This window comes from Diachasmimorpha longicaudata, chromosome 2 (assembly GCF_034640455.1).
Source record: "Diachasmimorpha longicaudata isolate KC_UGA_2023 chromosome 2, iyDiaLong2, whole genome shotgun sequence".
In the NCBI taxonomy this organism is placed as follows: Eukaryota; Metazoa; Arthropoda; class Insecta; order Hymenoptera; family Braconidae; genus Diachasmimorpha; species Diachasmimorpha longicaudata.
This window is the reverse complement of record NC_087226.1, coordinates 7,626,309-7,644,528: the sequence shown is the minus strand read 5'-3', so window position 1 is coordinate 7,644,528 and position 18,220 is coordinate 7,626,309. Positions and strand designations below refer to the sequence as shown.

The 18,220-nt window shown below is 37.2% G+C and overlaps 3 protein-coding genes across 3 annotated transcripts; all 3 read right to left on the bottom strand.

The window, feature by feature from the left end:
- On the bottom strand, positions 1-5,921 carry LOC135170310 (E3 ubiquitin-protein ligase SMURF1). The gene is made up of 6 exons (XM_064136019.1): positions 5,680-5,921; positions 4,614-4,652; positions 4,429-4,537; positions 4,110-4,243; positions 3,739-4,003; positions 1-2,010 (listed from the first exon to the last, which is right to left on the bottom strand). Exons 1-6 carry the CDS (start codon positions 5,732-5,734, stop codon positions 3-5), a joined length of 2,610 nt encoding a protein of 869 aa, XP_063992089.1. The 5' UTR covers positions 5,735-5,921; the 3' UTR covers positions 1-2.
- A 233-nt stretch (positions 5,922-6,154) lies between these two features.
- Positions 6,155-13,196, bottom strand: LOC135173009 (uncharacterized). Its single transcript, XM_064139584.1, has 7 exons — positions 13,009-13,196; positions 12,165-12,212; positions 10,663-10,818; positions 10,276-10,461; positions 8,121-8,171; positions 7,545-7,700; positions 6,155-7,172 (listed from the first exon to the last, which is right to left on the bottom strand). Exons 2-7 carry the CDS (start codon positions 12,207-12,209, stop codon positions 6,978-6,980), a joined length of 789 nt encoding a protein of 262 aa, XP_063995654.1. The 5' UTR covers positions 12,210-12,212; positions 13,009-13,196; the 3' UTR covers positions 6,155-6,977.
- A 469-nt stretch (positions 13,197-13,665) lies between these two features.
- Positions 13,666-17,780, bottom strand: LOC135170319 (uncharacterized). Its single transcript, XM_064136028.1, has 4 exons — positions 17,640-17,780; positions 15,321-15,371; positions 14,464-14,619; positions 13,666-14,293 (listed from the first exon to the last, which is right to left on the bottom strand). Exons 2-4 carry the CDS (start codon positions 15,363-15,365, stop codon positions 14,129-14,131), a joined length of 366 nt encoding a protein of 121 aa, XP_063992098.1. The 5' UTR covers positions 15,366-15,371; positions 17,640-17,780; the 3' UTR covers positions 13,666-14,128.
- Positions 17,781-18,220: the final 440 nt, after the last annotated feature.

The following is an 18,220-nucleotide window of genomic DNA, read 5'->3' as shown; positions in this document are numbered from 1 at the left end:
CTTCACTCTACCGCGAATCCGCAGGTCTCTTCAACAGCCTGCGTAAGTTTATCCAACATCTTCTGATAACAAGGATAGCTCTGTGGTATATCAATCCTATTAAAGCAAGTATGCGCCTTGGGTAGATTCTCACTAGGTGCATCCACTGCATGGATGGTAAACAACCTAGGTCCAGCAGCACCCGTAGATCCTTGGAGAGCCTTGAACCCCTGCAGGGGCACTCTCGAACTCCCCGTGACAAACTGCAAAAGTCTCGCTCTCATCTCCTCCCCGTAGGACTCCACAATCTGCCAGAACCACTTGACCACCGGTGTGTCCGGGGTGCAGTGCTTCAGCCTCGTATGGGTCTTCCAATCATTGATATCAATGGTCCCCAGACCCCCGATTACGAGCTCGAGTTCCCTTTCGTCGAAGGGCCTCAGCAATTGCGGAGGTATTAATTCGTGGAAGCCCTTCTGCAGGGCCAGGAATTGTTGCTCAATTCCCCTCATAAATCTGTAATTCACGTAAAGCCTGACATACTCCCTTTTATTCTCCTCGGTTACAGTGATATCTTTTCCCCCGGGTTTTAACTCGTGATTTCTCAAAACACCAAAGCTACTGTGCTCCACCGAGAAAGTAGCATCCAATACCCCATCAATACTGTTCTCCAGCATCCACGTGAGACTCCTGTGTAACTCCGGATCAACCCCCTCAATATCACTCAGTGTAATCCCCTTATTCAACAGCATCTTGTAAAAAGGAGTGGTAAATCCTCCGTCGACATGATGACCATGAAAAACCGCGATCCCAATGATTCTCCCCGCAAAGTGGAAATACGACAGATGTTCAGGATTTATTCCCGAGTCAGGATTGATTTGCAAAGTATAATTATCATCCCGTGAGTATTGAAATAGCCCATACTGAGGATTTAGCATCTCATGTGACAGTAGATACAACCATTCCCTGGCAACTCCACCGTAGTCCAGACCCTCCTCGCCCCTGAACTTTACCATCAAACGCTTACGCATGTCCTTTGGCCTCATTTTCATGATGATGCGGTATGACTCCTCGAAGATCTCGTTGCGAGATACCTCGAGACGACAATGACCACTCTGGGGCTGCAGTGCATTCAGTTCAGCTCTCAGACACTTCAGCTTTGCCACTAGATCTCGCTTGTACTTCGGCAGGAGTTCGCTCTCCATCAACTCCTTGGGGAGATCTGAGATGGTCTGGGGTGGGGTCTCTGTTGGGGAGTTGTTGTTGGTTATGGTTCGATTTGTTTGGTTTGCATTCGGTGTTACGGCTATTGGCTCTGTATTATCAGATCTTGGAGCTGAGGTGTTACCAGGCTGATTACCACCACTGCTCTGTCTCTTCAAAATATTGTTTATTATTTGTGTGGAGAGACGAGGATCTGTGAATTGGGTAGTTCGATTGTTGTGATCGACGAAGTAAACTCGACCACTTGGGGTTTGACGCATTTCCCAGCCGCTGGGTAATGGACCAAGTTCATTAGCCAGTTCATTAGCTGGAAGGTCTCGAGGGATTCGCGGATCGTGCCAGGTCGAGGCGCCACTGGGCACATGGTAGAAGTAGACTTGACCTTGTTGGGTCTGTCGCATCTCGTAGCCTCGGGGGAGATCCGTTGGCTGAGCTTCTGGCCTTCGTTCCCCGGAATTTCGATTTCTGTTTGGGCGGCTGGGACGTCGTGATTGACTGTTCGGACGATTTCCGCTTTGATTTGCATTTTGGTCCTCCGGATTTCGCGGACGTCTCTCGCGCGCCGATGGAGGTGTTGTATTTCGACTGTTCTGAGTCTGAGTGGGGGTGTTTCGAGGGGTGTTTTGCGCTGAATTCTCGCGGCTGGGGGTTCGCGTTGGTGTACTATCATTCCAGGTGTCTGGGGGACGCGGCTGTGGGGGACTGTCCGTTTGACCAGATGGCGAACCACTGCTGCTGGGGGAAGTCGGCGGGCTGTTGGGCAGCGCTGGAGGCTCCGGTGTTGTTGGAATTATCGCTGTAGTTGGACTGCAACACGGAAGTGAAGGGGGTTAACGGTTGAGTAGGAATGACGGATTGGGGTGGGAATTTTGGAAATCGTTCCGATAGATAGGCCAATTTAATATCACCCACATTGGTTCTTGGCATGACCAAATAATTTGGATAGGGGTGAGTGAGATAAATGAACACTGCACTTTTTTTTATATTGATGACTCAGGGAATTGTTAATAAAAAGGACTATATGTTTTTTCTCGCGGAGAAAAATTATTTTAGAGTATAATCAGAGTAGGTCAAATCCGCTGGTTAAATTTTTGTTTGAATCATGAACATTGAAATAAAACAAAAGTGTAAATTCACGAAAGTGAAGGGGGTTAACGGTTGAGTGAAAACGGGGAGTTGGGGATGGCCATTTGGGCAATCGTTCTGATGTGTGGAACAAAGTAACACAAAAAAAAGAATGCGACGATGAAAGAAGTTGAAAATAAACAGATGAGGCTATTTCGTTTCTCCAGTATTTTAGAAATGTAGGTAAATTGAAGTTTCCTTTGCATGAATTGTGTATTCATTCAATGCGAAAGTCCCGGATTCATGATTCACTGAGTCCAAACCTTTAGTATTTTTAGTCGTTTCCTCATCTTCTGACTCAGAAAAATAATTTCTGGAGTTAAGAAATTCTTACTTTATCGGAAAGTGTTCACGGTCAATTCATCAATGCTATACCAACTTCATCTCCGAAGGGATTCAGAGATTATTCTTGGGTTAAGAGATTAGATTTGTGATATTAGATAGTTCTTCATATCAGTGGGATTGAAACTGTTTTTAGGAAGTACTAGGATGAAATACCCTACTTAATTTATGGTTCCTTTCCAGCTGTCCATCTAAACAGACTCCACAAAATTTTGAAATATCCGAAAATGTGAAAAGAATCGCAATTTTTTTATTAAATAGCAATGGACTCGCGCTTTAAAAACTTCGTTGCGACATTTTTAGTCGAATTCTAAGTACTAAGACCGGGCGCCACTGAACACTTCATTTACTTTGTAAAGAATAAAATTGTAAGAACTTGAGAAAGACATCCGGTGACTCAATAGAAAGCCGTTAAAGGACTAAAATAATTCCAGTTACATTTAAATAGAATACTCACTCCGAATAGTGTTTCATCGATTGCGTTAAAACTGACAGACAACTTCTCTCACAAACAAAATAATCTAATGCAGTTGAACCTCCTTCTATTAAATTATTGAAATAGCATTGAATATTCAACACATCCATGAATTGCCATTGGGGTACATCCAAAGGAATAACTTATTTCAATTGAATATACTTCATTTGAATCCAATAAAGAAGTTTACTGACTCACCTCGTAAAAGAGCGTTTAGTCAAACTCAAATTTCATTTTTATCTGCGTTTTTAGTCGCGTCAGCTAAATCGTTTTTCATTAATAACAAATGAAGCTATTTTTCACAGTATGAGAATCAAAAAATTATTATTAATTTAATTTGGACTAAAGGGATTAGTAATTCCGATATAATTTACATTTGATTTAGAATTAATGAATTACTTCATTCAACTAACGGAGATATTTTCTATTGTGCGACATAAATAGCAAAAAACGAAAAATCTAATTAGGTTGGAATCAAATTTGTCAGCTTTTTGGCTGTATATAGAAATGAAGTAGATCTTTTAAATAAACATTCCGAAAACCCATTCTCCTGTCATGGACAGTCCCACTTGTTGATGTTATCTCGTACGTACCGTGTGTTAGGACGTATCCACTGGGTTGTCCTCGTGTAATGGTTGACGTAATAGAGCCTACCACTTTCAGTTCTTCTCTCTTCCCAACCGTCAGGCAAATCCGTAGGACAACTCAGATCCCCGAGCACATCAACAACAGCATTGTGACCTACGGTGTTGCTAACAGCCCCATTGTGACTGTCTTTAGACAGCAATGAGACGACAATTTGACCTTTGATCACGTCTGTGTCATCAGTGTGTGCTTTACAGAGATCTAGACGCTGATCTGGAGGATAAATGGTTATTAGAGGTTTCTCTTTCTATTTATGGAGGAAGATAAGTTGAGATAATTCTTTGAATAAACTTATGAGATTAGATATATTAGTACTTACATCCAGTATCCTTAAGCCTCTGTATCGTATTTGATAGTATTCTGACACATCCCAGGAAACCACCACCCTGTTTCTTGTGAATTTTACGGTGATTCCAGACAGATATTGTGATACCGTCATTTTTACCGATGTATCTGAAATAATTTGAGATATTTAGATTAAGAACTGCTCATTTTTTACTTCAAAATGAACCGCTAAAGACTATTCCGTCCATTCGAAAATCATTCTTCACAAATTATCAATGAATCACGTAACTATGTACCCCAAAATGCATCAGATAATTGTTATCATGAGAAAAATAAATATTTCTAATGCTCACAAGTCATAATGCTGATTCCACTTGGGATCTAACGTAGCTTTACAGGTGTCAGTGCTATGACACTGCCCAGACCCATCAACGGTGACTTTAGCAAAAGGATCTGGCAAGCCTGGAATAATCAATATTAATAAATTCTTGTGGATCTCTTCTACTACTCTGAACGTCAAAGATGTTGCAATACTTACGGAATAAGTCCTTTCTGGCTAGATTCCTGGCGCAGAGAACTATGGAAGAAATTCAAGACAATTAGAACAAAACTCTGGAACATGAACTTGCGGAATCCTACTCTGTTGAAAATTCAATTAAAACTACGTTGAAAAGTTCAGAGGGGATACCATTACATGAAAAATATTCGTAAACCACTAAATGCTACTTTTGCGACCCTTACAATTCCTTCATCCCTGAAAATCTAATCATCCGTTGACAAATCTGTTTCTATATGAAGCTTCACAACAAAACCCGTTATTTACCCACCGTCATATTGCCTCAAAACCCCGAAAAAATATACAAAATTCATCAAACAAGTTCATAATCCCCCAAAAACTGCATCAAATACATCTGATTTCCTTATCAGCTGCAATTTATGGTGCCCCCAGTCGAGCAAACTCTGGGATTAAAAAGTCCAAAAATGAGCAACTGTCTTAATTGGCTGAAATTAGTCTAGATTGAATTGTTCTGGTGAAATAAAAACGGCCTCGCCCTCCCAGAGAGCAAGCCCGTGGGGTCCCATGCCCAACCATAAATCTCCCTAATTACCAATCACCTCATTAAACATCATCGAATAAATCGCAAAAATCGATGCACAACGCTGAAAGATAATTCATCAAATTCATGGACGTCTAAGGTCACTCTCCACTTGTTTGGCTGTGGGCATGGATTCAATGACGAAGGGGATGACGTCTCTATCAATTGTGGAGGAATTATCGTACTCTTATGAGCCATATTGAAGTTAATGATGGTTAATTTATCGGTTTGATGCACGGTGACTGCGTTTAGTGAAAAAAAAAACAGGAATTATTTTAGTTTACTTTCCAAGTGAGAACTTTCACGAGGGGGAGGGGGGGAGGAGGAGATGGAAGTGCATTTCTGAGGTCGAGAGGGGGAAGGGGAAGGAGTGTTAACGTCCGCAACGAGTTAATCCTCACGATGATTTCCTAGGGAATGACGAGGATTAAATGATTCCTCGATATCTGCCGGGATTAATTGTCTCTGGGGTGCATTGTTGAATTGTAAATTGGTAAAAAAACTCACTTGTTAGGCGTATCTTTGTCGCCCCGTTCCTCCTGCTACCGCCGGGATTCGACATTATTAACACACATTTAATGCACCGTACCGATGATTCGGTACTTCACTGACACTTGTTCACTAATTTGGGGTACAATGGGCGATATTTGGCTGTGAGGAAATGATATGTGAAGAAAATAAATTGGCAAGCACCCGACGACGACGACTTGTGAGCGCCGAGGCCCCACACGCAACAACCAAAAACTGAAGAAGAGTGGGGAGATAATTGTTTAGGCGAGTACTCATTAAGCGGCTGTCGTAGGAAAAAGAATGCGATTGGTCAGATTCCTCCATACCTGACATCTGGCGGGAAGTTTTGGATGGCGGGATTTTCGAATCAGTAGATAGATTGCATTTTATTTGTTCACATTGTTGGAGACAAGTCACAAGAATTGGATTGGGTATTTAAATGATGCAACTGAGGTAGAGGATATAAACATCATTATTATTTTGATCACATGGTTTTTATTTTTATTTATAACAAAATTATCGCCTTCAGTTTATACAAATCAATGTCACATGGTATTTAATTAATCTGAGCGATAAACGACTAGCAGAATGTGGACAGATAATGCGAGACATTTGGTACTATTGAACGTTCTTAGTGATCAGTGCAAATGTCTGCGCTAAATTCGTGATACATAAAAAACAAAAAATTATAAAAGTCATTAATTTTCTCTAATCTTGGGTTAAAGCTTGTGCTTGGTACGAGATGAACAGTAAAATGAATATTATTGGAACTTCGAATTGTTAGTATTACTATCCATTATAAATAGTTATTAAGCGTCGAGTTAGGTCGGTAAAATTTCATTTGAAAACCTAGTGAACGCGGTCGAATATTCTATAAGAGATCGAGCAATCTGTCTGGAAGAGATGTCAATAGAATAGACAGTAGAAAAATACAAAATTCTGTTAATTTTCTCTGCAGAACCTAATCAGTATATATTTTTCGTTAAAAATGCAATAGAAATTCTGGCAAATCTCCTCAATTTTTCAAATTTGTTCGTACCCGGTTTTTATTTTTCAACTCCTTACTCATTATTATTATTCATCATGTTATTGCTCAGAATATTAGTCGATGAGCAATAATCCCTTCGCTCCTTTCCCTTTCTTATCATCAATATGACTTCGTAGAAACCAAAAGTAAATTATAAAATACTTAATTACAAAAATACATATTTCATCTATTATTTAAAGATTCTTGTAATGCCCTTAATAGTAATCAGTGCAGTTTTGGTACATTTTCAACAACCTCACATGGACTATCAGATCACTGTTTCTCCTTGCACCGTAAAGACAGCATCTGTGAGTAGCACAAATCCTTCGATGAGCGAAAGCGAACCTCGAGATAGAGCCATATCACGGTATCTGCCTCTGTGAGTAATTGGGTGCCAGTGGTGGATAATAACTATACCAGAAGCAGTGAAAAGACCACTTCCCACGAGGGAGAAGAAGAGATCCTAAATGAATATCAATAATATTATTCTGATTCTTCTATTCTGACCTTTTTCAGTTTTAACATGAAAAACGAATAATTCTCAAATTACATTAATTATTTATAATTATGAATACATTAGTTTCATACTCTTGTCACTTGAACTCGAATGAATTCATATTTGTCCTGTATCCGTAAATATCGATACATGGTATGTGCTTAGAAAAATTATGGAGATAGTAAATATTCAAAGCATGACTATTCTGCTACGATTTCGTTTGAAGTAATCAGTTATCCTTATCAAGTCAGTTAACAAAAAAAAAAGAAAACACTTGTTAGGCGTATTTCTGTTTATCGCCGTTTGAATGAGTACGAAAAAATGATTTTATGACTTTACCAGACGCCAATGAACTGGTGTCATTGTCAGAGCCCCAGCGAAAAGCCCACTCAGGATGATCGCAAAACCTACTTCAGTTCCCGCAGCCAGAAATTTGTCATCTGGGTTGCAAAAGGGCTCGTTAATGTGAAGAGCTAGAATTATGAACACTAGAAGCTGAAAATCAATCAACAAATTATCAGATATGATTGGTGCTCTCGGTACCACTGAACATGAATGACTTCATGGGCATTTTTACGCCATTACTGTATTTTCACTCAACAATTTACAATATCACCCGGCGCTAGCAACGATAATAAGACGTGATTGATTGCGTAATACTGAAATACCCGTGAAGAAACGTCATCGCGACCTCGCCACTGGAGCGTTTGCTGGAGGAGCATATTCTCAACGTTTTCAATCTTACTCCCATGGAGAAATTAGTTGCGAATGCTTTACGCAAATCCTTGATCTACTTTGTTAATCTTTTCGGTTCTCACGGAATTAGGGACAGTTGATGTGGCGATTAGTTGTCAAAATTATTGCGTGGCAAGGTCGACAGATAATCCTGAGGTTTCGTAAATATTGAGCACTTACCAATTCGAGGACCTTGATAATCAGGAGCTTGGTACAGGTAAGCATGATTATCTGAAAGTATCGAAATAGTTTCAATACATATAATGGATATGAGGGAATGATTATTTTTAGATTTTAATATAAATCGAGGAGGAAAAATCACGCGTGAAAATTTTTATGCAAATTCCAGCATTGAAGTTTTTTTCGGAAACCAAAGGGGAATTGCAACTTTCAGTCTGCCCGGCCAAAACTTTTCGATCGCAGCAGAGAATTTTTTTTCTAAATTAAAAAAAAACGGAAGGACGATAGATAAATGATAATTTGAAGGGTATTATCCTGTCATACAGAAACTTTTGGATAATCAAGTACTGGGAATAATTATCGAAACACATTTTTACCAGATCAATGGTCACTTGCTAAGCGATCGCTTCTGTTTTCAAGTGATTTGTTCTCCTTATCAAGTAAATTAGCAAAAAAAAAAAAGGGAAACTCACTTGCTTGGCGTATCTCTGTTGGTCTCGTGTTACTGTCGCCGGAATTCGATATTATTGACACACATATAACTTATAGCTAAATTATTCCAATGCTCCACTACCTGTCGTTGATAATGAACCATACAATTCTCGTTAAATTTGGCCGGTCGGTGCTATTCATTGGAACTCGGATGCACAATTTTAAAGTGAATTAGAGCAACACGAATAGATGTCTAGTGAGTGCGAGGTCTCCACGCACACTAATGTAAATTCGAAAATATAGCAGCTGGATGGGGTAAAGTTAATGTGATTCTTAAGGTCGGTTCGCAATCGATTTGATTGTTAACCGAGAATTTTCCACTAGTGGCACCTGCCGGGAAATTTTAAGTTGAAACGGCCAACAGAAAACTAATTGAGTATGTTAATTTATTGAAAAATTCAAATTTATTGAGAGTACTCTAAAGGAAACATTAAAAATCATGCAGACAGCCAATTTTGCAATGATTTTAGTTCCATGTCTTTTATGATGATGTCATGGTCGAAGCCTGCCTGTGAATTTATCGATTTACAGTTTATAATCTTCAACGATGAGCGAATTATAAAATGTAAACACGTTTATTTCGTCGAAGCGCTAATCCAGAAGAATTTCTTATTTGGATACACCTTAAAATCTATCCAATTTACAGAGAAATACCTGAAATTGTAAATAAACCAGCAACGGCGTGATTATTTTAGTCAACTGTATTTTATTATGATGTCATGGCACAATCATTCCTGTGGACTATTTGTCCACATAAATCCACTGTTATAGTTTATGATTATTGACGATAATGAAATTCAGACATTTATTGTATCAAGAGAGAAATCATATCGAGAGAGAAAATCATTTGGAATTGATTGACAAACGGTGTTTCAATTTCAAAAATATGGAACTGAAAAATAACTTTTCAACGCATTGTATGGATTGTCAGTAATGGATCAATTGAATTCCAAATAAATTTCTATGAGTGCCTGTCATTAATTTGTCCATTATGTAAATACATTCAATACATAAATATTATCTTTTTCACATTCAAAAATCCCAAATAATTCAGAGTCAACTTTTTCTTTTGTCAGGTATTCAATATAGATAGGAATTTAACTTTAATCCACGACAATTAGAGATGATTGGGTAGATCGTGAGGATAACGCCTTCAAGCACACGACGCATGAGAATTCCTAAAACCCACGGCATTCTCGGGGAACAGTTCGTAATAATCAACAACGAAGATGAAAAAAAATCGGCAAAGAACGGTCTAATGCAAAATATAAATTTCGTGATATGGAGAAACCGCGAGGCCCTGCAATCTCAGCATAAACCGTCATCTTTTGATATTTCGTAATTTGAGAATTAACGCTTTTCATGAATGTAATGAGACTGATCATCTAAGGGAAGAATTGTATTCTTCATTAAGAAAAATTCCCTTCATTGCTAACTCAACGACTCATTAAGATTTGAAGAAAAAAAAATGTTATAACTCACAAGTGCATTTTTCTCCACTCGCCTCTGTCATTGTGCTCTCTGATTACAAATTTTGTTCTTTCAATTTGGAGAGGGGAATTTCTTTTTGAGGAATATTAGAATACTCAAGGTGAATACTTTACATGAAACATGTAGAATGATTTAAGACATTCAATGGATTAATTTCGGCCCAACTTATTCATTCCTCTCGCTTGAACGTCAAGTACGCATCTGCGAGCAACAGAATCCCCTCGATAATCGATATAGATCCTCTAGCTGCAACCATGTTGAGCTGGTGCCGGGTGCCGATGGCTCGTTGCCATTTTTCCAGGACAACTGCACCAGAAGCGATAAACAGAGCGCATCCCACCACCAGGAAGCCTAGCTCCTGTTGTAATAATCACGATTAGACTACAATAAACATAACTCTAATTTTACGTGATTTCATTATATTTTGTTTTCACCTTGAAATGTGTGTTTCTACATTCCAAGCAAACTAGAGAAACCTCCAAAGCTTCTACTCTCATTTGTCGAAATAGGAATAGAGGAAGGAATCTAGATATATTTTTGAAGGAAGTGGAGAACTTACTATGCGGTAATGAACGGGTGTGCTCATCACGGCCGCTGCAAAGAGTCCAGTCAGGATTATCAAGAATCCAACTTCAGTTCCTGCTGAGAGGAACGAGTCATCCAGGCTGAACATCGGCGAATGTGCGTGGAGCCCGATGATTATGCATATTAAAGCCTGGAACAGGAGGATTTTTTTTGTAATATTCATTTTAACAGGATTTTTTTTATTTACAAAAAAAATTAATGTGGATTGACAGAAACTTACGTATATCTATCAAATATGGTTTACCTAACCGGAGATTAATTGATAATTTCTCATCTCGACGGAATCTGATAAATAAACGTTTTGGAAAAGTTTATCGAGTGACGATTTACTAAAATTTTCCACAATTGCTTGATTAGAAATTTATAATTTATAATTTTCAATTAGTACATTCGCGGTAAATGAATATCACTTGCAATCAAGACTAGATTGTTCATCGTATGAGCTAATCATCGTATGATGAGAAAAAAACCATTTTGTTTTCGATCTGATTAATATTCTGAATAAACTGCATTGAATGTTATGTTTGGATCATTTTGATCAACAAAAGAAAAGCAAATAGTCAGCGACTATAGCACTAGTGTCTTTAAACATAGGATTTAAGTCCGCTCTCGAATTAGTACTTTATTGATCGCGAGACCTCGTTCTTTTATAGTCGTACAATTCCAGTGAGGTGGACTATTAGATATGAAATAACAAAATAGATGATAAAATTATCCATTTATTTTTGGAACAAGTAAACTAAAACCCCAGATTTCATGGACGTCTTCGTTTTTTTCCTGCTTCGAACATGAAAAAACTAGACTTCAAACAAAAAATAATAAAAAAAAACGGCAAGGAGTGGTTCGATCGATGAATTTTTTTTTCTCCTTGTGTAATCAACTAGAAACGCATCTTCATAGCGTCATGTTGGACATTGACGAGTGAGGCGTAGTAGTTACATCAAACCAAGATGATTGCAAGGGTACGTCATCGTTGAGACTGCATAGAGATAGTTAATGAACAATAATAATGTTTTTATTGATAGGTAGATCTATGCGATTGATTTTAAAATCACTATAATATTAAACATCTGAAGCTGTGCAAAAATAAGAAAAATTACTTGAAGCTAACCAAAATAGCAATGACTAAATAAATTAATAGACTATTATTTTTCACGTAAAGATATTCTTTAAAGATCCAAAAGGAATTGTGGTAATTTTATATTTAATTTCATCTTCCATAAAAGGATTATAATTGCAGCAAAAAATGATGAAGTGTTGGTTATTAAACTTCTGGTAAATTAGAAAAAAAAATCACTTTCAAATTGCTGTAGAAGCGACGCAGATTGAACAATGATGTAATAAGTGAGACAATTAATCACGATCATGCTTGTTTGGAGCCGCCCAAAGCCAGATATGAAGATATGAAGTGGTGACATGTATTTGTCGCATAATCTTCTTCTAATCCTACGCCAATTACCATCAACCAATACTCACTAATTCGAAGACTTTAATCAGAGAGAGCTTCGTAACGTTGGCCATGATCTGCAAGCACAGTATAGTGTTTGATATGAAACGTAACGAAATCATATATCTATTCTTAGATTTTCCCGCTGTACATGGAAAACCGCACAAAATGGCGCACGTTTATTTTCCTTATTTTCATAGTCATAAATATATAATTCAAGGTAATAAAATGATCTTCTGAGACGTACCATTCTGCACTATCACAAAACTTGCAGTCAAACAGTTCATTGCCTTGAATTGGACCGCTTGTAAAATCCATGATACTTTGTAATATAAAATGACAATGGTCTAAACATCCGTTGGATCGTTTAATACCATTGTCCAAATGACGCCACAAGTCCGTGGATCAATGTCCAAGCATTGGGGAGTGCTAACGAATGTCTAGATGATAGGAAAGAGGAATTGAATTTCTCTACTCCATCATCCATTCGTCAATCCCTGAACATTGATCACAAACGACGTATTGGTAGGTCCCAATACGTCCCAGCAATTTTGACAAATTGAATTAAAAAAAAATTATATTTCCAATATTTCCTACTAAAACCGAGAATACTAAACCTACTCAAAACTAATGCTAAAAACTTCTTTTGAAAACCATTTTTTTGATAAAGCAATGTTATCGCTGCTTATCATTTTCTAGCTACTCCGGATGAGTACTGTAGCGTAGATGGGCAGGGCGCCGTTATAGGTACGGTGAAACCCTTTAATTGATTTCCTGTGAATTTTTCACATTCTAGTTCTTATTTGCAGCGAAAAAAATTTCAAATATTGTTTCCTTATCAGCGTAAAGTTTGTGAAATAAAATGAGACTCACGTGTTATTAATTTTCCTTTCGCGATTGAATTTCCACAATTTTTCTACGAATGATAATAAAACTCGCGCAATTTATCCTTGATGTTGTATTTTAAATATTCAAATGATGGATAACGGAAAGATAGAGTTCGTGGAGGTAACTTGTGCGCGCGGAGTCCAACGCTGTCTAACAGGTACTAATGGAAATTTGAAAATGTGAGTTTCTAGGAGGGCTTTATGGCCATGATAAGTTTGCGATATGAGAAGTTACTACTAGTGGCATCTGTGTTGAATTATCATGATGGCAAATTATGATTGGAAATTACGAATTACGTGAACGAGCGATTTTTTCCCTCTTTTTTCAAGGAAATATCTTCTCAATAAGTCATGAGTACTCTTAATGACTGATAATTGACATATGTTAGTGTTTTGAATAAACAATATGAGATTTCAACGACAACGGGTTTTCCACTTTTGATAAAATTAAATCAATACATCTAAATTTTTCTGTATGATCTATTCTGTCTAGACTTTTTATTTCTTAGTAATTGGCTTTTTTCCGATTACATGGACCAAGAAGTGGACCAATTCACTTCAATTGTATGACGAAGTAGGTATCTCGTTCGGTATGTGAAAATATAGTTAGATAAAAAGAACAAATAAAATAAAAAACACCAGATCATTGTATACAAATACACTTTATTCTGATATAATCACGAAAATAGTATTCATCCGCGTAGTTTATAAATAAATGCAATGTTACATTCCGTAAACATGAATGATGAATGAAAAGGCAAATATTGACAATTGATACCAGAAATGTCATCGAGATACAAATTTAGAATATCCCAATTTAATGGAATGAGTCGCAGTGTATAAATGGCACTTAAAAATACAGCAATTACGACAGTTGTACATTTTCATTGTTTGTATTACAAAATAAAGATTGTATTTAGCATCCATATTTACTTATAGCTGATTTTCTATAGTAAGAAAAGTAAATGTCAATTTTAAAAGCAAGTAATACCAAGTGTATCCCTGCAAAGAAAGATCCGTACCGTCTCGAAACAAATTTATTCTTGAAAAAATTTTTTTAATAATGCCCTTAACATTAAACAGTACGGTTTAAAGAATTGAATGATTTATGCCTCTCCTCGGAATATCAGGAAACCGTCCAAGAGGAGTAGAACACCTTCGACGATTGACAATGATCCACGGGCTACGGCTCTATTCCCGCCGTACCTGTCGAGGGTGATGGCACCAGAGGCGATGAACATGGCGCATCCCACAAGGAGGAAGAAGAGTTCCTGGAGAAAGAAAATTTGTTAAGTTATTGTCTCCCTCAGACTTAAATAAGCTGATGAAAATTCCAAGGCAACGAAATATCCGGTTTCGTTAGTTTTTCATGGGCGGTGGTTTTTGGACACTGAGGAAAAAGCCAACGAGGCCCATTTGAAACTATTTTATTAAAACTTACCACACGTCGGTTAACGGGTGTTCCCGTTATAGCACCGGCAAATAGACCCGTCAAAATTATCAGGAATCCCACTTCAGTTCCTGCTGAGAGGAATACGTCTTCCGCACTGACACCATGATGATTAACGTGAAGAATAATGACGACGCATACAATAATCTAGGGAATAATTGAAATACTTAACATCAGTTTGCACAGCGATTAATTAACGGACAGCTAGATAATAACTCGTGGTTAGTAAGAATGAAATCATTTGCAGTTACCATGTGAGACGTGTTTAGAATGATTTAAAAAAAGCGATGCAAACATTTCATCGAGAGAACAATATTCTGGCATTTACTTTTTGAAGGTTCTGACAAGTACCATTTTTTCATGCGCTTTGTTTGTTTATGTTTTATGAAGTTTTATGAAGATTTTAATCGCAAAAATTACGCACGAAAGCATTTTCGTTATAGGGTGACCAATCAAGGGTTAAAGCATGTCCTAGTATTCTATGAAGACTGCAACATTAATCCTTGTGCCACTTTAGGCAATTCATGTCCACATTCTTAAGGAATTGAGGCCTCAATTGACCTTTCAGTTAGTACGGAAGACGACAATACGATGGCTCGATTATAGAAATTGGTGTCATTTATTGAATCAGAATAATTAATGTACTAGAAAAGAGAAAGAGCTCTGAGATAAAATTTCTTTGACCCAGTCCAAAAATTAATCACTATACATTAATTTCTACTACATTTTGAGATAGAAATGAGGTAGCGATGGCTCATGATACTTTTGTTTATAACGTTATGGTAATATTCGTCAAAAATTTGTCTCCATGCGAGGGTATAATTTAAGAAAACAATATTTTTACTCACCAGCTCAACGATTTTGATAAGCGAAAGCCTCGTAATTGTAACCATGATTATCTGGAAGCATCAAAAATAATTGTTATAATTTATTCTCATGACATAAGTCATTTATTTTTAGATCGAGTCGATGATACATCGATGGTCGCTCACAAATACGCCCAATGTAATACAACAATACAAATACACTTTTCGTTCTTTCATCGAAATAATTCATGTGTGATTAGGTTTTTTGCGTGAATTCATTCTTATCTTCGAGTGCTTCGAATAGCAATGACTCATTGAACGACAGATAATGAATTGTGCACGTATGAGAATTAAAGAAATCGATCAAAACAAAGTTTCCAAATGATGTCAAACCCATTAAAAATTAACTGATGCAACATAGTCACTTAGTTTTCGTACGGTCGAACTATCGACGTAGAATGCTTATTATTTTTGACCTCATAATACCATTCACGAGCGAATTAATGAGTTCTTCAAGCTCGTAAAATAATTCAAGTGCTTGTGCAATATTTGTAAAGTTCCAGTACCGATAAAGATATGAACAATCGATATTTTTATTCCTTTTCGTTCTCCGTTTGACATGAAACGATAGTTTTTACACTGACTAAATAAATGATTCGTAAATTGTGAAGGAAGAATATTACAGATCGTATAAAAATAGTTGTCTTAGAAGGGGAAAAAATTGATTGTGGTTTTTAAAAAATTGCAATTATCTCAATTGAACCGAATTATTTCGGTTTGGTTTCATGAATTCTTCGTGGGACCTGTTTTAAGAGGAATCGTCTTAAAAATGGGGACTCCCCAGCGCAAGAGAGCCACGAAAACCCCATGTTCACACCACCCAATAAAATGGAGAACTAAATGAAGTTCCGAATGATTCAATGACTCTATGAAGATTCTGACAATCCCTGGCATTTGTCCTCGACCGTCATTCATGAGGTCGTCATGCACATAAAATAAAATAAGGAAAAAATTAGGTGGGTCAGTGGAGCATCGAGGGGACGGTTTCGCATTTGGCCATGGGATGCCGAAGATGGGTGAGAGGCGTTCGAGAAACTCAACACGTGAAATACTTGAATATAATTTTTTCCGTAAAAATCATAACAATCCGAGAAGCCGAATTATCAATCAGATGATATTATTCTCGAATAATTATGAATGAATCGAAGTAATTAAATGAATCTTTTTGTAAAAATTACTTGGATTGGGAGTTGAGAGGCAATCAGTTCCATTCAATTTTTCAATCATGATAGAGTGAAAAAAGATCTGATCCTATGATTTTAACCATGACGGATAGATTTACACGCAACATAACTCCCCTAACCCCTTGCTCGGGGATGAAAATAGAACTCGTACGTTGAAGAAAACCACTCTAACGCACGTATCAACCCAGACCGAAAAAGAATTCCCAATTACAAAGAGTAAACCAGCACTCCCCCGCGATCAAGCTATACCATTTGGGGATTTAAAAATAAAAATGAAGTCATGCGCAATGTTTCTGATGTATAACATATCATTAGTCTCGACACTGGGTATTCGCCCACAGTTCCCGCCTTTTGCACAGCACAATAAGAACTCTAGTCCACCTATTAGTTATTTAGAATTGAAATTGCAGGCGAAAGTTGACGGATCAATTGAATTATTCGATTTCATGATACATTCAGGTTTTTCTTTCCCTTCTATTTTACCTAAAATTGTTCTGTTTATAAATATTCGTTTATGAATAAATGATCGAATTCATTCGGCTTGACAAGTAGAAAAGAGTATCTCGGGAACAACAATAGACAAAGAACGCAGAAGATGAATCATTTCCTCATAAAAAAAATCTTTCGACTTGAAAATTCATCAAAAAGTGAAAAGTTATCAAATTTAGTGGTTATTTTTCAATTTCAACTGTTTTATTTCCCAAAATTTACGGTTTTCAATTTTATTTATTGCTTAAAAGAGAGAATAAATGTTTTTATCTTTGAGTAAACAAAAAATGCAAGTGAAATCAAGTTTAAATGTGGAAATAAATCTTAGCTTGAAATAAAAAACTTTCGACTATAAAATACGTTGAAAAATTCGTGTCCCGCTATTGAAAATTTTTTTCCGAGAATTCCCAAGTTTCACTCTGGTCTTTTCTCGTTTTGGAGACGCGCAGCAGGGGGAAGCGGGGCCTCTTAAAATGGGTGTGTTGCGTCGTAACAACTTTACTCCCCTTAGAATCAATTTTTGATGAATTTACAGGTACAAACTGATCACTCCAATAAATCCCGAAGCGTTAATGCAATTAATGATGAGTTGAATGAAAATTTTATGTTTGAAAATGAAAATCCTCACCTCGTGTGTTGACGCGTGCGTCTCCGGTGTTTTGATTTGCTCGAGGGTAAGCGACTGACTGACGCGTAGCTTCGACTGGAGAGCACAACGTTATATTACACCCACCACTGAGCCGATCCCGCGTTTATCATCCCGCTACAGTCCACAACTGACACCTGGACGGTGGCTCTGTGATGGGGATTTTACTTGGTACAGTCCAAGAGTGAAATAATTTTGTGATGACGCGTAGCCTTCAATTGTTTAAAATAAATTATGAAATAGCTGTTTTCATTGGGCTGTGGAATTTGAAAAATGTAATTTTAATTGCCTTATTGAGAGAAAATTTAATTCTGAGTTTTTTTATATTTACAAGGAAGATTGATTTTTAATTAGCTCGATATTCGACACTTATGAAGACATTATTTGTCATTATTATTTGGAGCAGCAATCGTGTCGAGAATTATGGGTAATAGTTTGAAATGGGTTTCCTTTGTTTTCATTGGAAAATCAAAAATTTAAATGTGGAAACAAATTTTAGGGGATTTTCTCTTCGAGTTTGGCCACTACCTAGGATGCATTCCGTAGCTTAACTGCGTATCTTC